Consider the following 15,639-nt stretch of genomic DNA (forward strand, 5'->3'; position numbering starts at 1 on the left):
CCAGCCCTGATCTTGTGAAACATTGATGCTGTGTAAGAACGTCTCTTTGATTCTCAGCTGCAACATACAAGAAAGATCAAAGTCCTCCAGCCAAGAAAGATTCAGCTAAGTGAACCCTGCATCAACACAAGCATAAAAAAAAGGGACACTATAGTGATACACCTACCTGCTGCCAGGTGTGAGACATTAATTCCTAAAAGAAAATACACTACACAAAGAATCCATTCTTATGACAAAGAGAAGGTTTGAATTTAAGTTAAAATTTGGTTAAAATTGAAAGGTTAAAAGTAGTGTAAAGCTATATTTACCTGATAGATTGCAGTGTTCATGGGCTCACAGTGTTCATGGGCTCAGTACCTGTAGAATTCACAATTGTTCTGTAAAAGAAAAAGAAACCAGACCCATTTGTAAAGGTCAGCCGAACTAGTTTCAAATCTTACCTCTTAAGTGTTTTCACTTAAGAGGAATCCATATATTTCTAAAGAAAAATTGATATCTCAACTATAGTTACAAATGAAAGCATTTTTTGTGACAACTTACCTTTTTCTTGTCGTTCATCATCTACAGGAAAATCCTAGGTTTTTTTTCCTGCTTACAACTTTGAGTTGTAAGGACAAGGTTAGTTTATATTGCACAACCTTTCCCTGAATCACAGCTTGAGGTATCCGTTACTACTATTAACATCAGGTATAATAGAGCTGTGCACCTTCAGGAACAGGGTGATGACACAAGGTTATGAGCTGATGAGACAGAGAGGATGAGATTGTTATCCATAGATTTAGAGAATGGGGGAAGAGAAAAGGTGGGTATAGGGGGGAAGATAAGAAGCTCAGTCTTGGCCATGTTTACTTTCAGATGGCAGTGAGACATCAGGCAGAAATGTCAGATAGGCAGGCTGATACTTGGGCCTGGTTTCCTGCTGAAATTTCTGGTGTGAAGAGGTAGATCTGGGAGTCATCAGCATAAAGGTGATACTGAAAACTATGGAAGGAGATCAGAGCACCAAGTGAAGAAGTATAGATGTAAAAAAGAAGAGGTCCCAAGACAGAGCCCTGAGGTACCCCAACTGATAGTGGGAAATGAAGTGGAGGAGGATCCACCTGAGCATGCACTAAAAATGTGATGTGAGAGATAAGAAGAAACCCAAGAAAGAACAGAGCCCTGAAATCCAGGTGAGGACAGTGTATCAAGATGTAGGTGGTGATCATTGGCCAGGAACAGGTCATTGGAGACTTCAGCAAGGGCTGTTTCAGTTGAATGTAGATGGCGAAATCCAGATTGAAGTGGGTCAAGAATAGCTTGAGATGAAAGAAAGTCAAGACAATGGCAGTGAACAGCACATTCAAGTATCTTGGATAGGAAAGGGAGGCAATAGGGTGATAGTTGGAAGGGCAGGTAGGGTCCAATGAAGGTTTTTGAGGAGTGGTGTAACTACGGCATGTTTGAAGGTATCAGGAACAGTTGCATTGAAAAGTGAAAGATTGAGGATTTGATAGATAGAAGGGATGGCAGTAGGAGAGATAGTGCTGAGCAGATGGGTAGGAATAGGACCAGAGGTACAGGTAGTCAGTTTGGAGGAGGAAAGAAAATATGCAATTTCCTCTTCAGTAATTTCAGAAAAGGAGGCAGGGATTGAAGGAGGGTTGACAGAATGGACTGGGGGAAGGAGAGGTAGAAGTGACTTGGTTGAGACCTCAAGGTTAATCTTGTGAGCTTTATCATGAAAGTACTCAGCCATATTCTGGGGGAAAGTGAAGGAGAGGTTGGAGGTGAAGGCACTTTAAGGAGAGAGTTCAGCATGAGGGTTTGAGTAAGAAAGTTTGTCGAGTGGATGTAGTAGTCCTGTTTGGCAAATGAAAGAGCAGACTGGAAAGAGGTCAGCAAGAATTTGAAATGTATGAAGTCAGCATAGGAACAGAATTTCAGCTGAAGGCATTCAGTAGATGCGGTACAGAAATGTAGGTAGTGGATTCTAGAGGTCAGCCAAGGCTGGGGTTTGGAACACCTTACCAAACAGGGAATAGGAGGCGTGAGGGTATTCAGAGCAGTGGAGAGAATGGTATTATAGGAAGAGGCAGCCTCATTGACAGATTAGGATAACATAGTGGTTGAGAAGAGGGATGAAACACTGGTGGAGTGATTGCAACAGTCAATAATAGCCTGAAGATTCCTAAATGTATAGCTGGAGATTGGACAAGGCTGGGGGAGAGGGTGTTTAAGTGTTAAGGTTATCAAAAGATGGTCAGAGAGGGGAAGAACAGAGATGCAGAAACTGGAGAGTAAGCAGTTGGAAAAGAAGACAAGATTAAGACAGTGGCCATTCTGGTGAGTAGGGGTAGTGGAGCACAACTGAAGATTGAAGGAGGATGTTAAAGCAAGAAGCTGAGAGGCATGAGATTCAGAGAGATCATTAGCATGAATGTTAAAATCCTCAAAAATGAGGGAAGGAGATGAGGGTTTGAGAAAGAAGAAAAGCTAGGAATCAGTCAGGGAGAAAGGAAGAAAGGGACTTATCAGGGGATCAATAAATGGCTGAAACTCGGAGAGGCAGAGGAGTGAATAGACGAATGGAGAGGTCTTTGAAGGAAGAAAAGCACTGAGACTGAGGTGGAAGAAGAGGTTGAAATCTACAAGAGGGTGAGAATAGTAGCCCGACAGCACCTCTGCGGCCAACCCGGTGTGGTGTATGGGGGAAAAGGTAACTTCCATGACACAGAGCAGCAGCTAAAGCAGAGTCCTTGGGGCAAAGCCAAGATTCAGTTAGTGCAAACAGATGGAGAATACAAGAGATTGTGGATGTAGGAAAGGTTGTTTGAGACAGAGTGGGCATTCCACAGGGCACATAAGAAAAGCAGAGAAGAAAGGGAGAGGAGAGGAACAGAAATCAGATTGGAGACATTGCAGTGTGTCCTGCACAAGTAGGGTGAGAGCTGATTTGGAGGACCAGGATTGGGATTAATATCCCCAGCAGAGAGCAGGAGAAAGGAGCAAGGGAGTACGGAGAACAGCAGGAGAGACATGATGACAGTGATGAAGATGAAATGCACTCGCACAGAATGGATATGGTTGAATGAAAGGAAGAAAATGTTGAAGCTTGAGAGCTGAGAAGAAGGAAGAAGACAAAAGGGACGGTGATGTGATGAAAGCAGAAGGTGGGCAATGTGGTCCTGAGATAAACAGTGGTTTCAGATGGAGAAAGAAATTGGGAAGGAACAGTATCAATAAAAGAAATTGTACTGGAGCCATTAGGAGTAGTAGAAAGAAAATAAAACCTGCAGAGAGAAAATATTGGCGCGCAGCACCTGGAGCGGAGGCCCTGGGTGGTTCGGGGTGGACCTAGGAGTCACCCTGGGGAAGACTGGGAGGATATGCAGTCACTCCTACTTCTTTATCAACCCCTCCCCTATCCCACACCCATCTGCCTCTTAACTCAATATCTACCCTACTCCCCCCACCCCTACGTACCACCCACCTCCCTTCTCTCCTCTAAGACATACATAGAGACAGCACAGGGAGAATGCTGGGGAAGGGCTGGTAAGGTCACTGACGGGTCGATGCTCAGAACTTTCGCAGTAAACCAACAGCACAGAAACCATACCACAGGAACAGCACAGAAAACTAACTTGCCAATGCTCAAAGGAAATGATATTCAAATTAGATTCGTGCTGTAAAAGTGAAAGCAAGGGGGGAATATGCTTGGCACATGTGCAGAAGAGTTCTGTGGTAAATTCAGCTCCTTTGCACATGCACCAGGTAAACCTGAACATGAAGCACACATTGGTGTCTGTTTTCTGCGCCTGTAAATATAAGCTTTTCAATTTTTTTTACTTAGAAGGCTTATATTTAAATGTAGGAGACAGGCGCCAATGTGTGCTTTCACTTTCGGCTTTGCTCGGACTTGCACACATCACTACTGGTGCTTAGGGGCTTGCATGAAATTCCTTCTGCTTCAAAATTAAAGAAAACATTGAAGATTTTAAAGAGAGAATCGTGAGAAATCCTCTCTTCACCTTAATGCCTGCTCTGAGCTGGCACTATTTTTTTTAGGAATAAGGGCAGCTTTGGTTTGTGCGCTCCTCTCTGAGCATTGGGAGGGAATAGGAAACAACTTCATTAACACCTGTTTGACTACATTAGCGTGCTATTTGAGTAAATCTTTGGCACGCTTATTCTTTCCCGCGCTAGAGCCTTTGAGTATTCTGCGCTCACTAATGCTGGTGCTAGTCTGATGCTAATGGCCTCTAGCACCCATGTTTGTTTCTGAGCATTGGCCTGTGGAAAGAAGAATGTTAGAGTCTTGCCTAGGGAAGGAGAAGAGAGGGAGAGCACCAGAGCTGGGCCAACAGGAGAAAGAAGGGTTGAAGCCAGAGTCTGGTGGGGGCAGAAGAAGGAGAAAGGAGGAAGAGTGCTGGGATTGGGTTTGGAGGAGGGAAGAAAGGAGATTCCAGGGGTAAAGCCTTGGGAAGGGAGAGAAGGAGTGGTGGGATTACATGAGGAAGCAGTTGTAGGGGTAGGAGCAGTTTCGCATGTTGTGTGGTAGTTGCAGGGAGATAGTATTGGGTGTTGAAAGCAGGTTGGGAGGTGAAAGGATTGGGAATGGGGTAGAGGAAGGGAAAGAATGGTGAAGTCAGAGGGGAGAGAAAGGAGAGTGTGCTGGGTTAGGAGAAAAGGCTAGAGTTTTAGAGAGAAGGGGTGGGGAGCAGATTAATGGAGAGAGTTTGTATTTTAGGTTTAATTAATCACTGTTTTAAATCAAAATTTGAGGTGCATTAAAGTTAGGTAGAGTAGGTACAATATGTAGTTTCATGCTAAAGATATGTGAGGCTTCCCTGGTGTACAGCTTGCTGTTCCTCAAGAAGAGGGATGGGGAGGGGAACAATGATGGATTCAGGTGCGAGGGGTGAGATATACAGGGAGGGACAGGAAGAAGAGATGTGGAAGGGGGATAGGAAAGGGCTTGGTTGGGGCAGAGAGGAGATAGGATTATGATTAGGCTGAGAGGGAGCAGAAGAAAGGGTTGGGATTGTAGAGAAGAAAGGGAAGGAAAAGGAAGGGGAGAGGGAAGACAAAGAGCTAGAACTGGAGGAGCGAACAGAGAGAATGCTGACATTAGGAAGGGATGATGTGTAGGGGATAGAGAGGTGAAAAAAGTAAGGGAAGGATGGGCATGGAGAAGGAAACACAAGGGAGCTACAGCTATTGTAATTCAGCAAATTAAGTTCAGGCAATCCTCTTTGTCTGGTTCGTACCTTTGATCATATATACCGCTATGTATTTATTTTATGAATTTATTAGGATTTATTCACTACTTTTTGAAGAAATTCTGCCAAGGAGGAATACAGCAAGTATAAACTAGACATAGGTTTTAAACAATTATAGCAATAGAAGTATTCAAATAGCAGTACACATTATGGTGTAGTATGCTTCTTCCTTTGAAAAGCTTGGGAGAACAGCCAGGCTTTCACCTGCTTCCTGAAGCCGAGATAGTCTTGCATTAAGTGAACTCTTCTTGGGGCTATTCAAGAGAAGACTCATTGGCAGGTGTCATATCGTGTGACCTCTCCTCTTCCATCAATTCACACAGAGGGACATTTTTTATATAATGCCCAAGCCCAGCAAAACGTCTACAAATCTCATCCTGAACATGCAATTTTTGAACCTGAAAAACGTCTGTTTTGTGGTTTCAAAAATCATTATTTTCCAGACATTTTGTGCCCAGTACACATATTTTTAGCTACCAGTTTTAAAAAAAAAACAATCCTAGAGAAAAATGCACAAAAGAAGCTATAGAGATGAGTGTGTGGCACCATTCCTAGTAAACTGGCCACACAGACATCCCAGCAGAGCAGAGGAGCAGCCTAGTGGTCAGTGCAGAGGATTTCACAAAAAGGGACCCAGGTACAACTCCCACCTTAACACCCTTAGGGGCCCTTTTACTAAGCCGCAGGCACCTACACATGCCCAACATGCGTCAAATTGGAGTTTCCGCCCGGTTACCGCATGGACCTTGTGGTAATTTCAATTTTGGCGTTCGTCCGCTATGTGTGTCTGAAAAATATTTTTTATTTTCTGACGGGCGGCAGCTACTCTCGTCAAGTGGAATTTGATGCACGTAGATCATTACCTCATGAGACCTTACCGCTAGGTCAATGGTTACGGTAAGGTCTCAGACTCAAAATGGACGTGTGGCAATTTTCATTTTGCCACATGTCCATTTTCAGCAAAAATTTTAAAAATGCATTTTTTTGTAGGTGCGCTAAAAAATAATTCTGCGCGCCCAAAACACGCATCTACACTACCGCAGGTCATTTTTCAGCTCACCTTAGTAAAAGGACCCCTCATTTTGTATTGTGAGCCCTCCAGGAACACCTAAAAACCTGCTGTACCTAACTGTACACCCCTACAAAAGTCCTCAGGTCTGTAGGCGTCTATAGGTATATTTGCTATTAAGTAGATTTTGGAAGGCTCACAATTTCCACCACAAGTGTACTAATAAGAGTGAGACATGGACCTAGGTTCCTTTCTTTTCAGTTCACTGCACTGACAACTAGCCTACTCCTGGAACCAGCTTACTGCTCTAATATGACTGGGCATAATCGTTTATTATTAGAACTATAATATCTAAAGCTGTCACAGAGCTGTACTGTCACTGTCACATCTTTGGGGGTGGGGGGTGGGTGGGAAGGGGTCAATGACCAGTGGGGGATTAAGGGGGGGAAATGCCTTAATCCCTCCAGTGGTCAGCTGGCGACACCTTTTTGTGACTTACAGACTCATTTTTGAAAGAGAAGGATGTCCATCTTTCGACATAAAACGGAAAATGGACGTCCCTCTCACAGAGACGTCCAAATCGGTATAATCGAAACCGGATTTTGGACATCTCCAACTGCAGTCCATCACAAGGATGTCCAAATTTCAAGGGGGCGTGTCGGAGGCGTAGCAAAGGCGGGACTTGGGTATGCCTAACACTTGGACGGCTTTGACCCATAATCGAAAAAAACAAGGACGTCTCTGAGGAACACTTGGACGTTTTCACCTGGACGTGTTTTTTTTACGAATAAGGCACAAAAAGGTGCCCAAAATGACCATATGACCACTGGAGGGAATGGGGGATGACCTCCTCTTACTCCCCCAGTGGTCACTAACCCCCTCCCACCCTCAAAAAGCATCTTTAAAAATATTTCGTGCCAGCCTCAGATGTCATACTCAGATCCATGACAGCGCATGCAGGTCTCTGGAGCAGTTTTAGTGGGTACTGCAGTGCACTTCAGACAGGCGGACCACGCCCATACCTCCCCTACCTGTTACATTTGTGGAGGAAACAGCGAGCTCTCCAAAACCTACCACAAACCCACAGTACCCACATCTAGGTGCCCCCCTTCACCCTTAAGGGATATGGTAGTGGTGTACAGTTGTGAGTAGTGGGTTTTGGGGGGCTCATCACACAAGGTAAGGGAGCTATGTACCTGGGAGCAATTTATGAAGTCCACTGCAGTGCCCCCTAGGGTGCCTGGCATGTCAGGGGAACCAGTGCACTACTAATGTTGGCTCCTCCCACGTCCAAATGGCTTGCATTTGGATGTTTTAGACATGGACGTCTTTGGTTTTGAAAATCGCCTAAAGTCAAAGACGTCCATCTCTAGGGACATCCAAATTTAAGGATTTGGACATCTCTGACGGTATTTTCGAAATCAAAAATGGGCGTTCATCTTTTTTCGAAAATACGTGTTTCCCCGTCCCTGGATTTCGATGTTTTGCAAAGACGGCTAAATCACAACTTGGACATTTCTTTCGAAAATGCCCCTCTTAGTCATGATTGAAACGGGTCCAGATAAAAATGTTCTAATTTGGGCCCTAGGCAGTTTTATTTTGTTCTGTTATTGCTGAAAAACATCTACATTCTGGGCCTACTCAAAACCCACCCCCAACATACATTATAGCAATTTATACAAACTGCAGAGAAAAACATCTCAAATCTGAGTTTCAAAAATCACTATTTGAATGTTTTTCCGTGAAAACCATCCCTCTGCTGATTTTGGGATATTTTTCTCTTTTGAAAATGAGTTCCATGGACTCCACAAAACAATGGTCAAAACATTGACTGGGAGCCTCAGAGTTTTGTGGGACTGATGAAAAATAAAGTAACCCCCCCCCCCCCCTCCAAAAAAAAGCTTGCTCTAGAGTAATATGGGGCGTATAATCCTATGACTTTACCTACTTCTACTGAGATACTTTCTTCAGCATTCAGTGATGGAGTCTGTGGTGCCTTACAAAGATGATCATTTCAATGATGTGTAAATCTCCCCCTCCCGGGGGTGGGGGGGGGGGGGGGGTGGGAGGAATCCTGGGCCTGGGATTGGGCTGAAGGAAGGAAGGAAGGGAGAGAGGATGCCAGGAGGGGAACAGAATGAAACAGTATATCTGTTCAACTTTGGCAAGCTGTCAGCACTGGCCCATGGTGTTAGTCATAAGTTAATTTCAGGGAGAAAGCCCTCTTTCGGTTATAAAGACTGACAAAAGATGCACTGTTAGTAACTGTGGGTCAGAAAGAAACACATCTCCTGTGCATGCTTCCATGACTGAGCCGAGCTTGAATTTTTATTTTTTCAAAACATTAATAAAGTTCAGTGTTCAACACTGACATCCCCAAGGAAAAGCTCATTTATATTAGTTAAAGTTCAGCATGTTGTCATGCAGTACTGATCAGTGCAGTAAGCCAATATATCATTAACTACTTTCTCAGCTCGCGTGGAGATGCGGATTCTTTTCACCACATGTAGATTTATGAATAAACAGATACTGCTTTTTCTTAGTTGTATGCCTAGTCAAACCAATGCTAATGCTTTATCTGTAAGGACCAATAGAATCACTATTTATTTCTTTTTGTCTACAAAGATTTTTTAAAATTCTTTCATTTAAAATATGGCTCTTTTGTATGAATTACAGAAGCAATATTTTAAAAGCATACTTATTGTAAAAAGTTCTTGACTTGTAGACCTATATTTCTATGTTAGGTATATTTTTTTAAATATTCATAAAAGACACTGCTTAGAATTAAGAAATCAGCCTTTACCTTTTCTAGCATTTCTGTATTTGAGATTTCAAGTCTTTACATTATATATTTTTTTTATCAATAAGCTATTATTTTTAAATAAAAGTGAAAAAAATAAATCCATATATTCTGCATATATTTGGTTATAAAGAAACCCCTGGCTTCTCTAGTACATCCATCAATAAGAGATATCATATCTCTGCTGATGTGTTTTTTTTTAATAAGATCTAGATTCTGGAACAAAACTTTTAGCCAGTTTTCTTTGTTTGGAAGGAACCTCTCCCATTCCTTGCATCCACTGCCACCACTCCATTGATGCACGTTGGTGTCTATGTTGATTTTAAATGGAAGAAACAAAGCTACATACCGGGGATGCAATGGGACAAAAACAGAGACCTGCAATAGTTTCCGGAACTGGTTCTTATCGTACTTCTGCAGGGGGCTCAATTAATTCTTCCTCACTGAGAGATGTTATTTTTAACTTCAAAGTCTGCCTCATTTCTTATCTAATCTCTTAATATCATACTCCACCTCAGGTTACTTCAATCTATTCAGCAAAATCTAGTTGTGCGTTCTTTTATATATATTACACTTGGTTACATTTGTCACATCATATTTAGCATAATAGGCCCCTCACTTTGGACCAATCTTCCACTACACCTCAGACTTGGACACTTCTTTCCATAGTGGCCTCAAAATGTTTTTGTTAGGATGTTATAGAGAAATTTACTAGAGTGACTAGAACCTGGGATGCCGGGGGTTGCCTCAGGATCTGGACTCTTCCTCTATTTTCCTCTCAGTTTAATTATATGACTTTGATCTCTACTCTTCTACATTTATTGAGTGTTTTTTTTTAGATATTTGTTACTATAAACCACTGCGAAGATATTGTTAATATTTATTTGATTTTTGGTATACCAAACAATTAGTAGGCTTTCTGAGTGGTTCATAGTACAATGTAAAAACAATAGAATAGAAAGGAAGTGCAATAAATAATAGAAATGTACATTAAATAAAAACAATCAACAAACCAACAAAAACTCTCCCCAGTCATCTGGGCACAAACCAAAGTGGGAGCAAAAGAGAAGATCTCCCATCAATGGCATTTCAAATTATAATCTGGAATCCTAAAACCTGCATATCTCCTCTAGATAAGAGACGCATCACTAGTAATAGTTTGATTGAAATCCCTTATTCTAAGCATATAAAACTATAAATAGGACAATAATCTTTCTTAAGCTCCAATAATTCAAGCTTTGATTCATCTGATATGGAAAAGTAGTCTTGTTATAGCCACATGCTAGGTATTGTTAGGTAGCTTATATGGAAATTGCCATCTTGCTATATCAACTCTGCAGCATGACAAAAGAGGGAAGAATTTGCTGGTTTCTTAATTTAGACATTTCAGTCCTGTCTCTCATTGTGAGGAAGTGGGTGGTATGTGGCCAGGTTCCCATAGGATCACTCCATCACAGAGACTGAGCCACCTTAGGGCTCAGGCAGAGAAGTGGTTAAAAGGGACATTTTTGATATGACGTCAAGTGGTGAACGTGGAGGGGCATAATCGAACGCAAACGCCCATGTGTAAGAACGTCCATCTCCGAGAACGGGTCCGTGAAGAGGTGGGCCGAATCGTATTTTCGAAAAAGATGGACGCTTATCTTTAGTTTCGCAAATACGGTTTGTGCCAGGCAAATGCATTGGATGTGGGCGTTTGTTTGAGCTGGGCGTTTTCGTTTTTCAGCGATAATTGAAACCGAAGCATCCCAGCTCAAAAATGACCAAATCTAAGGCTTTGGGTTGTGGGAGGGGCCAGGATTCGTAGTGCACTGGTCCCCCTCACATGCCAGGACACCAACCGGGCACCCTAGGGGCACTTTTAAAAAATAGGAAAAAACATTAAATTACTTCCCAGGTGCATAGCTCCTTTACCTTGGGTGCTGAGACCCCCAAATCCCCCCCCAAAACCCACTCCCCACAACTCAACACCATTACCATAGCACTTAATGGTGAAGGGGGGCACCTACATGTGGGTACAGTGGGTTTGGGGGGGGGGTTAGAGGGCTCCCATTTACCACCACAAGTGGTACAGGTAGGGGGGGATGGGTCTGGGTCTGCCTGCCTGAAGTGCACTACATTACCCACTAAAAGTGCTCCAGGGACAGGACTTGTTGCTGCTATATAACCTTGGCACAGCAGTTCACACCGTAAGACTAATCTCGCTGAAAACGTTCTTTATTTCAATAACCGCGTTTACTCACAGTTAACTGCAGATCAGAGGTTGTGCCCCACTGGCAACGAGTCTCCCTGGTACTAAGATTAGCAGTAGGTAAGAGCTGGCAGAATGGTGTACAATGCCTTCTTTCAGCAACATTCAAGGTAAGAACTAAGTTCTGTAACGTGGCTAATACACGAAAGAGATCTAAAACGGACTTACAAAATTGGCCACTACCTCGTGGACTACTGGAAACAAAACAGGGCACACTCTGACCCAGTAAGCAGAGGGAAAAGCACCATGGGAGAAGAGCCAACCAACTACCAACATCGTGAGACTGTAACACAAGCTAGTGAAATCACGGAGCCCAATACCCTACACCCACCACAATACAATGCTGATGTGACCCTGCAGTGCACCCGAGAGCCACATCTGACCCAGGGAAAGGCTGTGAGAGGATCGAACACATTCTGCTGTCATGGAGGTGGGTATGGAATTTGAGGGTGGCATAGAGGCTGTGAAATAAGGTTTTTGCAAGTGGATTTTTTTTGGTGGGAGGGGGTTAGTGACCACTGGAGGAGTCAGGGGAGGTGATTCCCGATTCCCTCCGGTGGTCATCTGGTCATTTAGGGCACTTTTTTAGGACCTGTTCGTGAGAAAAAAGGGTCCAAAAAAAGTGTCCTAAATTCTCGCTAACAACGCCTTTCTTTTTTCCATTATCGGCCGAGCGCGCCCATCTCTGCTCGGCCGATAACCACGCCCCAGTCCCACCTTCACCATGCCTCCGACACGCCCCCGTCAACTTTATTTGTTCCTGCGACGGAGTGCAGTTGAAGACAACCAAAATCAGCTTTCGATTATACCGATTTGGCTGCCCACAGGAAACGGACGCCCATCTCCCGAACATGGGTGTTTTTCTCCTTTCGAAAATAAGCAGGATAGTGATTTTCGAACCAGAAAAATGTCTATCTTTTTGTTTCAAAAGTAATAATTTCCTAGATATTTTATAGGCATTTTATGCTAATTGGGGTCCTTTTACTAAGGTGTGCTGAAAAGTGGCCTGTGCTAGTGTAGGCACGTGTTTTGGATGTGCGCAGATCCATTTTTCAGCGCATCTGTAAAAAAATGCCTTTAGGGGGGGGGGGCGAAAATGGTTGTGCGGCAAAATGAAAATTGGCATGTGTCCATTTTCAGTCTGAGACCTTACCGCCACCCATTCACTTAGCGGTACGGTCTCACGCGTTAACCAGGCGGTAATGGTCAACGTGCACTCAAATGCCGATTACTGCCCGTGCACCGGAAAATAAAAATATTTTTTGGCGCGTGTAGTGGACACGTAAAAAAATGAAATTACCGCCCAGGCCACACAGTAGCCAGGCGGTAATAATTTATTTATTTATTTTGATATTGCTCACACCTTTTTCAATAGTAGCTGAAGGTGAGTTACATTCAGGTACACTGGGTAGTATTTTCAAATTGATGCGCCTTTCAGGTGTCACCTATATGTGGGTACAGTAGGTTTTTGTTGGGTTTGTACGGCTCACACTTTTCATCACAAGTGTAACAGTTAGAGTGGGATATAGGCCTGGGTCCGCTTCTCTACAGTGCACTTCACCGACCAGTAGGCTACTCAAGGGACCTGCTTGCTGCTCTAATAGGACTGGCCATAACATCTGAAGCTGTCATAGAGGCTGGTATGTTTCATTCACATCTTTGGGGGATGGGAGGGGGTTAGTGACCATAGGATAGTAAGGAGAGGGTCATGTCTTAATCTCTTCAGTGGTCATCTGGTCATTTAGGGCACCTTTTTGCAACTTAGTCGTGATTGAAACAGGTCCAGATCAAAATGTCTTAACTCTGGATGTTTTTGCTTTCTTCCATTAAGGCAGAAAAACGTCCAAGTTTTGGGAGCACCCAAGACCCCACCCCTGACACGCCCCCTTGTAATTTGGAGTTTGTGTAGATGAACTGCATAGAAAAATATCTTTAAAATGGATTTTGAAAATAGCTATTTGAAAATAGCTATGGACAAAAGAAGTCCATTTCCCGATTTGTGCCACTTTTGGATGTTTTTCTGTTTTGAAAATGAGCCCCTAAATGTCCTGAAGTAGAACAGATCAGGGAGACCCCCGAGTCAAGAGGTATCTAAGGGAGTGGCAACTGAGGCTACAGTACCTGAGGGCAATGCCAGGGAAGAGAAGTAGTCAGAGCTAAGTGTTACCCTAGGGTGGGAAACTGTAAGTCAGCCTCCAGGAGACAGAAGACTGCCATGGTAGGAGAGAACCTTGCAGTGTATTCCTAAAGTGTATATATTTGGGGTGTACCCAGAAGGGACCTGAGGCGGCATTGCGGTATTGGTTGCCACAGTGTTTGGGCCTGGCTTGAAGCTAGCCCCATGATGAGTATTGACTGGGGGACTATATTGTGAGAGAGGAAAAAAGAGAGTCTACTTAAAAGACTAGTAGGTGCTCATTTTCAAAGCACTTACGGGCTCATTTTCAAAGCACTTAGCCTCCCAAAGTTCCATAGAAACCTATGGAACTTAGCCTCCCAAAGTGCTTTGAAAATATGCCTCTTTTAGTAACCTATGGAACTTTGTAAGTGTAAGTGCTTTACAAATACGAGTCTAAGTGCTTTGAAAATACGCCTCTAAGTCTGTGAAGTAACAGAGCTGACTACAGCCCTTTTGGTGTACATAAAGTACTTTTTTACTTTCACCTGCAACATATGTGTACGTGTGCCACATTTCTGAGGTCCCAAAGCCAGCCATGAGCCAAGCTGCCACACTCATCATATTTCACTGAACTTGAAAATGATAAGTATTCCTCAGGATATTATATACTCTGGATAACCATGCCAAATAAACACACTGAAGGGGTGAATTAAAAAGTTTGATGTTACTTCTCACACGTTTCAGACCAGTGCTAATTCAGCTCCTTGGTATGTTTATCATGTGTTCAATGTATGCACACATATTTTCCTATGTGGCATTTGAATGAATGTGTTGGTTTCCAGGCTGTGGAGGAGTGTTCCAAGCTTCCAGTGGTGAGATCCATTCTCCAAACTACCCCCGCGCTTACAATAACAACACTGATTGTTCTTGGATTATCAGAGTCGATCTTGGGCACCGTGTTCTCTTGAACTTTTCTGATTTTGACATTGAGCCCCACCGTAGATGCAACTATGACAGTGTTACTGTAAGTACAGAGAGAAAAATACTTGAAACTGAATATTAAATCTTATTACTTTTCTACCATTCTTTTTTTAATGCATCCTCACAGAATGTTAAATCAGTCTTCGTCAATATAATACAGATGGATCAAAGGAAAGTAAAAGGAGTTACATGATAACATACAACTGTGTATACATACATATCTACGTGTAATCATACCATTGGTACCCAAGAAAATTGGAGCTATTCTTGAATTATACCGTGTCTTATATGATTATTATCTTCCATCTGTCCATACATGGAATAGTTGCTTAATACTGATACTTATATTAGCAATGCTATTCTTGTGTATTCCTTCTTCAATATTGTTTTATTTTTGGTATCATGCTTTTTATCAGCTGGTATGGGAGTTTCCCATGTGATACAGCTTCTTTATTCTCTTCAATTTAGTCAGGGTCATGAGTCTGATGGTACAGTAATGTGATAACATTTATACAGTGCACAGTGGATGAGCCAAACAATCTTACTGTGCCTTTCTGGATGCAAGTCTTTTGGCATCAGCATATCATGCCCAACCATGCAATGAGAAATCTTCTCCAATTCTGTGCTATATAATCAGTGTTTCTCTGTTTTACCATGTTTTTTTCTATGCTGGCTGTGAACTATTAGGCTCATTTTCAAAACAGAAAAATCGTCTAAAAAGTGGCATAAAGCAGCAATTGGACGTTTTTCTCACAAAAACGTCCAAATCAGTATTTTTGAAACCAATTTTTAGTCATTTTTCTATGAAGTCCGTCAGAAGTGCATCCAAATCTCAAGGGGGCGTGTCACGAGTGTGTTCAGGCCAGGACATGGGCGTTCCTAAGACTTAGACATTTTTCAGCCATAATGGAACAAATCAAAAACATCCAGGACTAAAACAGACTTTTTGAGCTACACCTGTTTTTTATAACAAATAAGGCACAAAAAGGTGCCCTAAATACCCAGATGACCACTGGAGGAAATCAGGGATGATCTCCCCTTATTCCCCCAGTGGTCATTAACCCCCTCCCTCCCCCCCAAAAAATGTGATGAAAAACATTACTTGCCAGTCTCTATGCCAGCCTCAGATGTTGGTATTCAGGTCCATTAGAACAGCATGCAGGTCCCTGGAGTAGTCTAGTGGTGGGTGCAGGGCACTGCAGATCTGTGGACCCAGGC

General features: G+C 42.9%; 1 protein-coding gene across 2 annotated transcripts in view; it reads left to right on the forward strand.

Moving 5' to 3' along the window:
• CUBN (cubilin) overlaps positions 1-15,639 on the forward strand; it is a 697,556-nt gene that overhangs the window by 347,657 nt on the left and 334,260 nt on the right. For both annotated transcript variants that reach the window (XM_030199596.1, XM_030199602.1), the window contains exon 31: positions 14,283-14,464. In XM_030199596.1, the coding sequence (XP_030055456.1) occupies positions 14,283-14,464 (182 nt within the window). The remainder of the gene's footprint in view (positions 1-14,282; positions 14,465-15,639) is intronic.

This window comes from Microcaecilia unicolor, chromosome 1 (genome assembly GCF_901765095.1).
Source record: "Microcaecilia unicolor chromosome 1, aMicUni1.1, whole genome shotgun sequence".
NCBI lineage: Eukaryota > Metazoa > Chordata > Amphibia > Gymnophiona > Siphonopidae > Microcaecilia > Microcaecilia unicolor.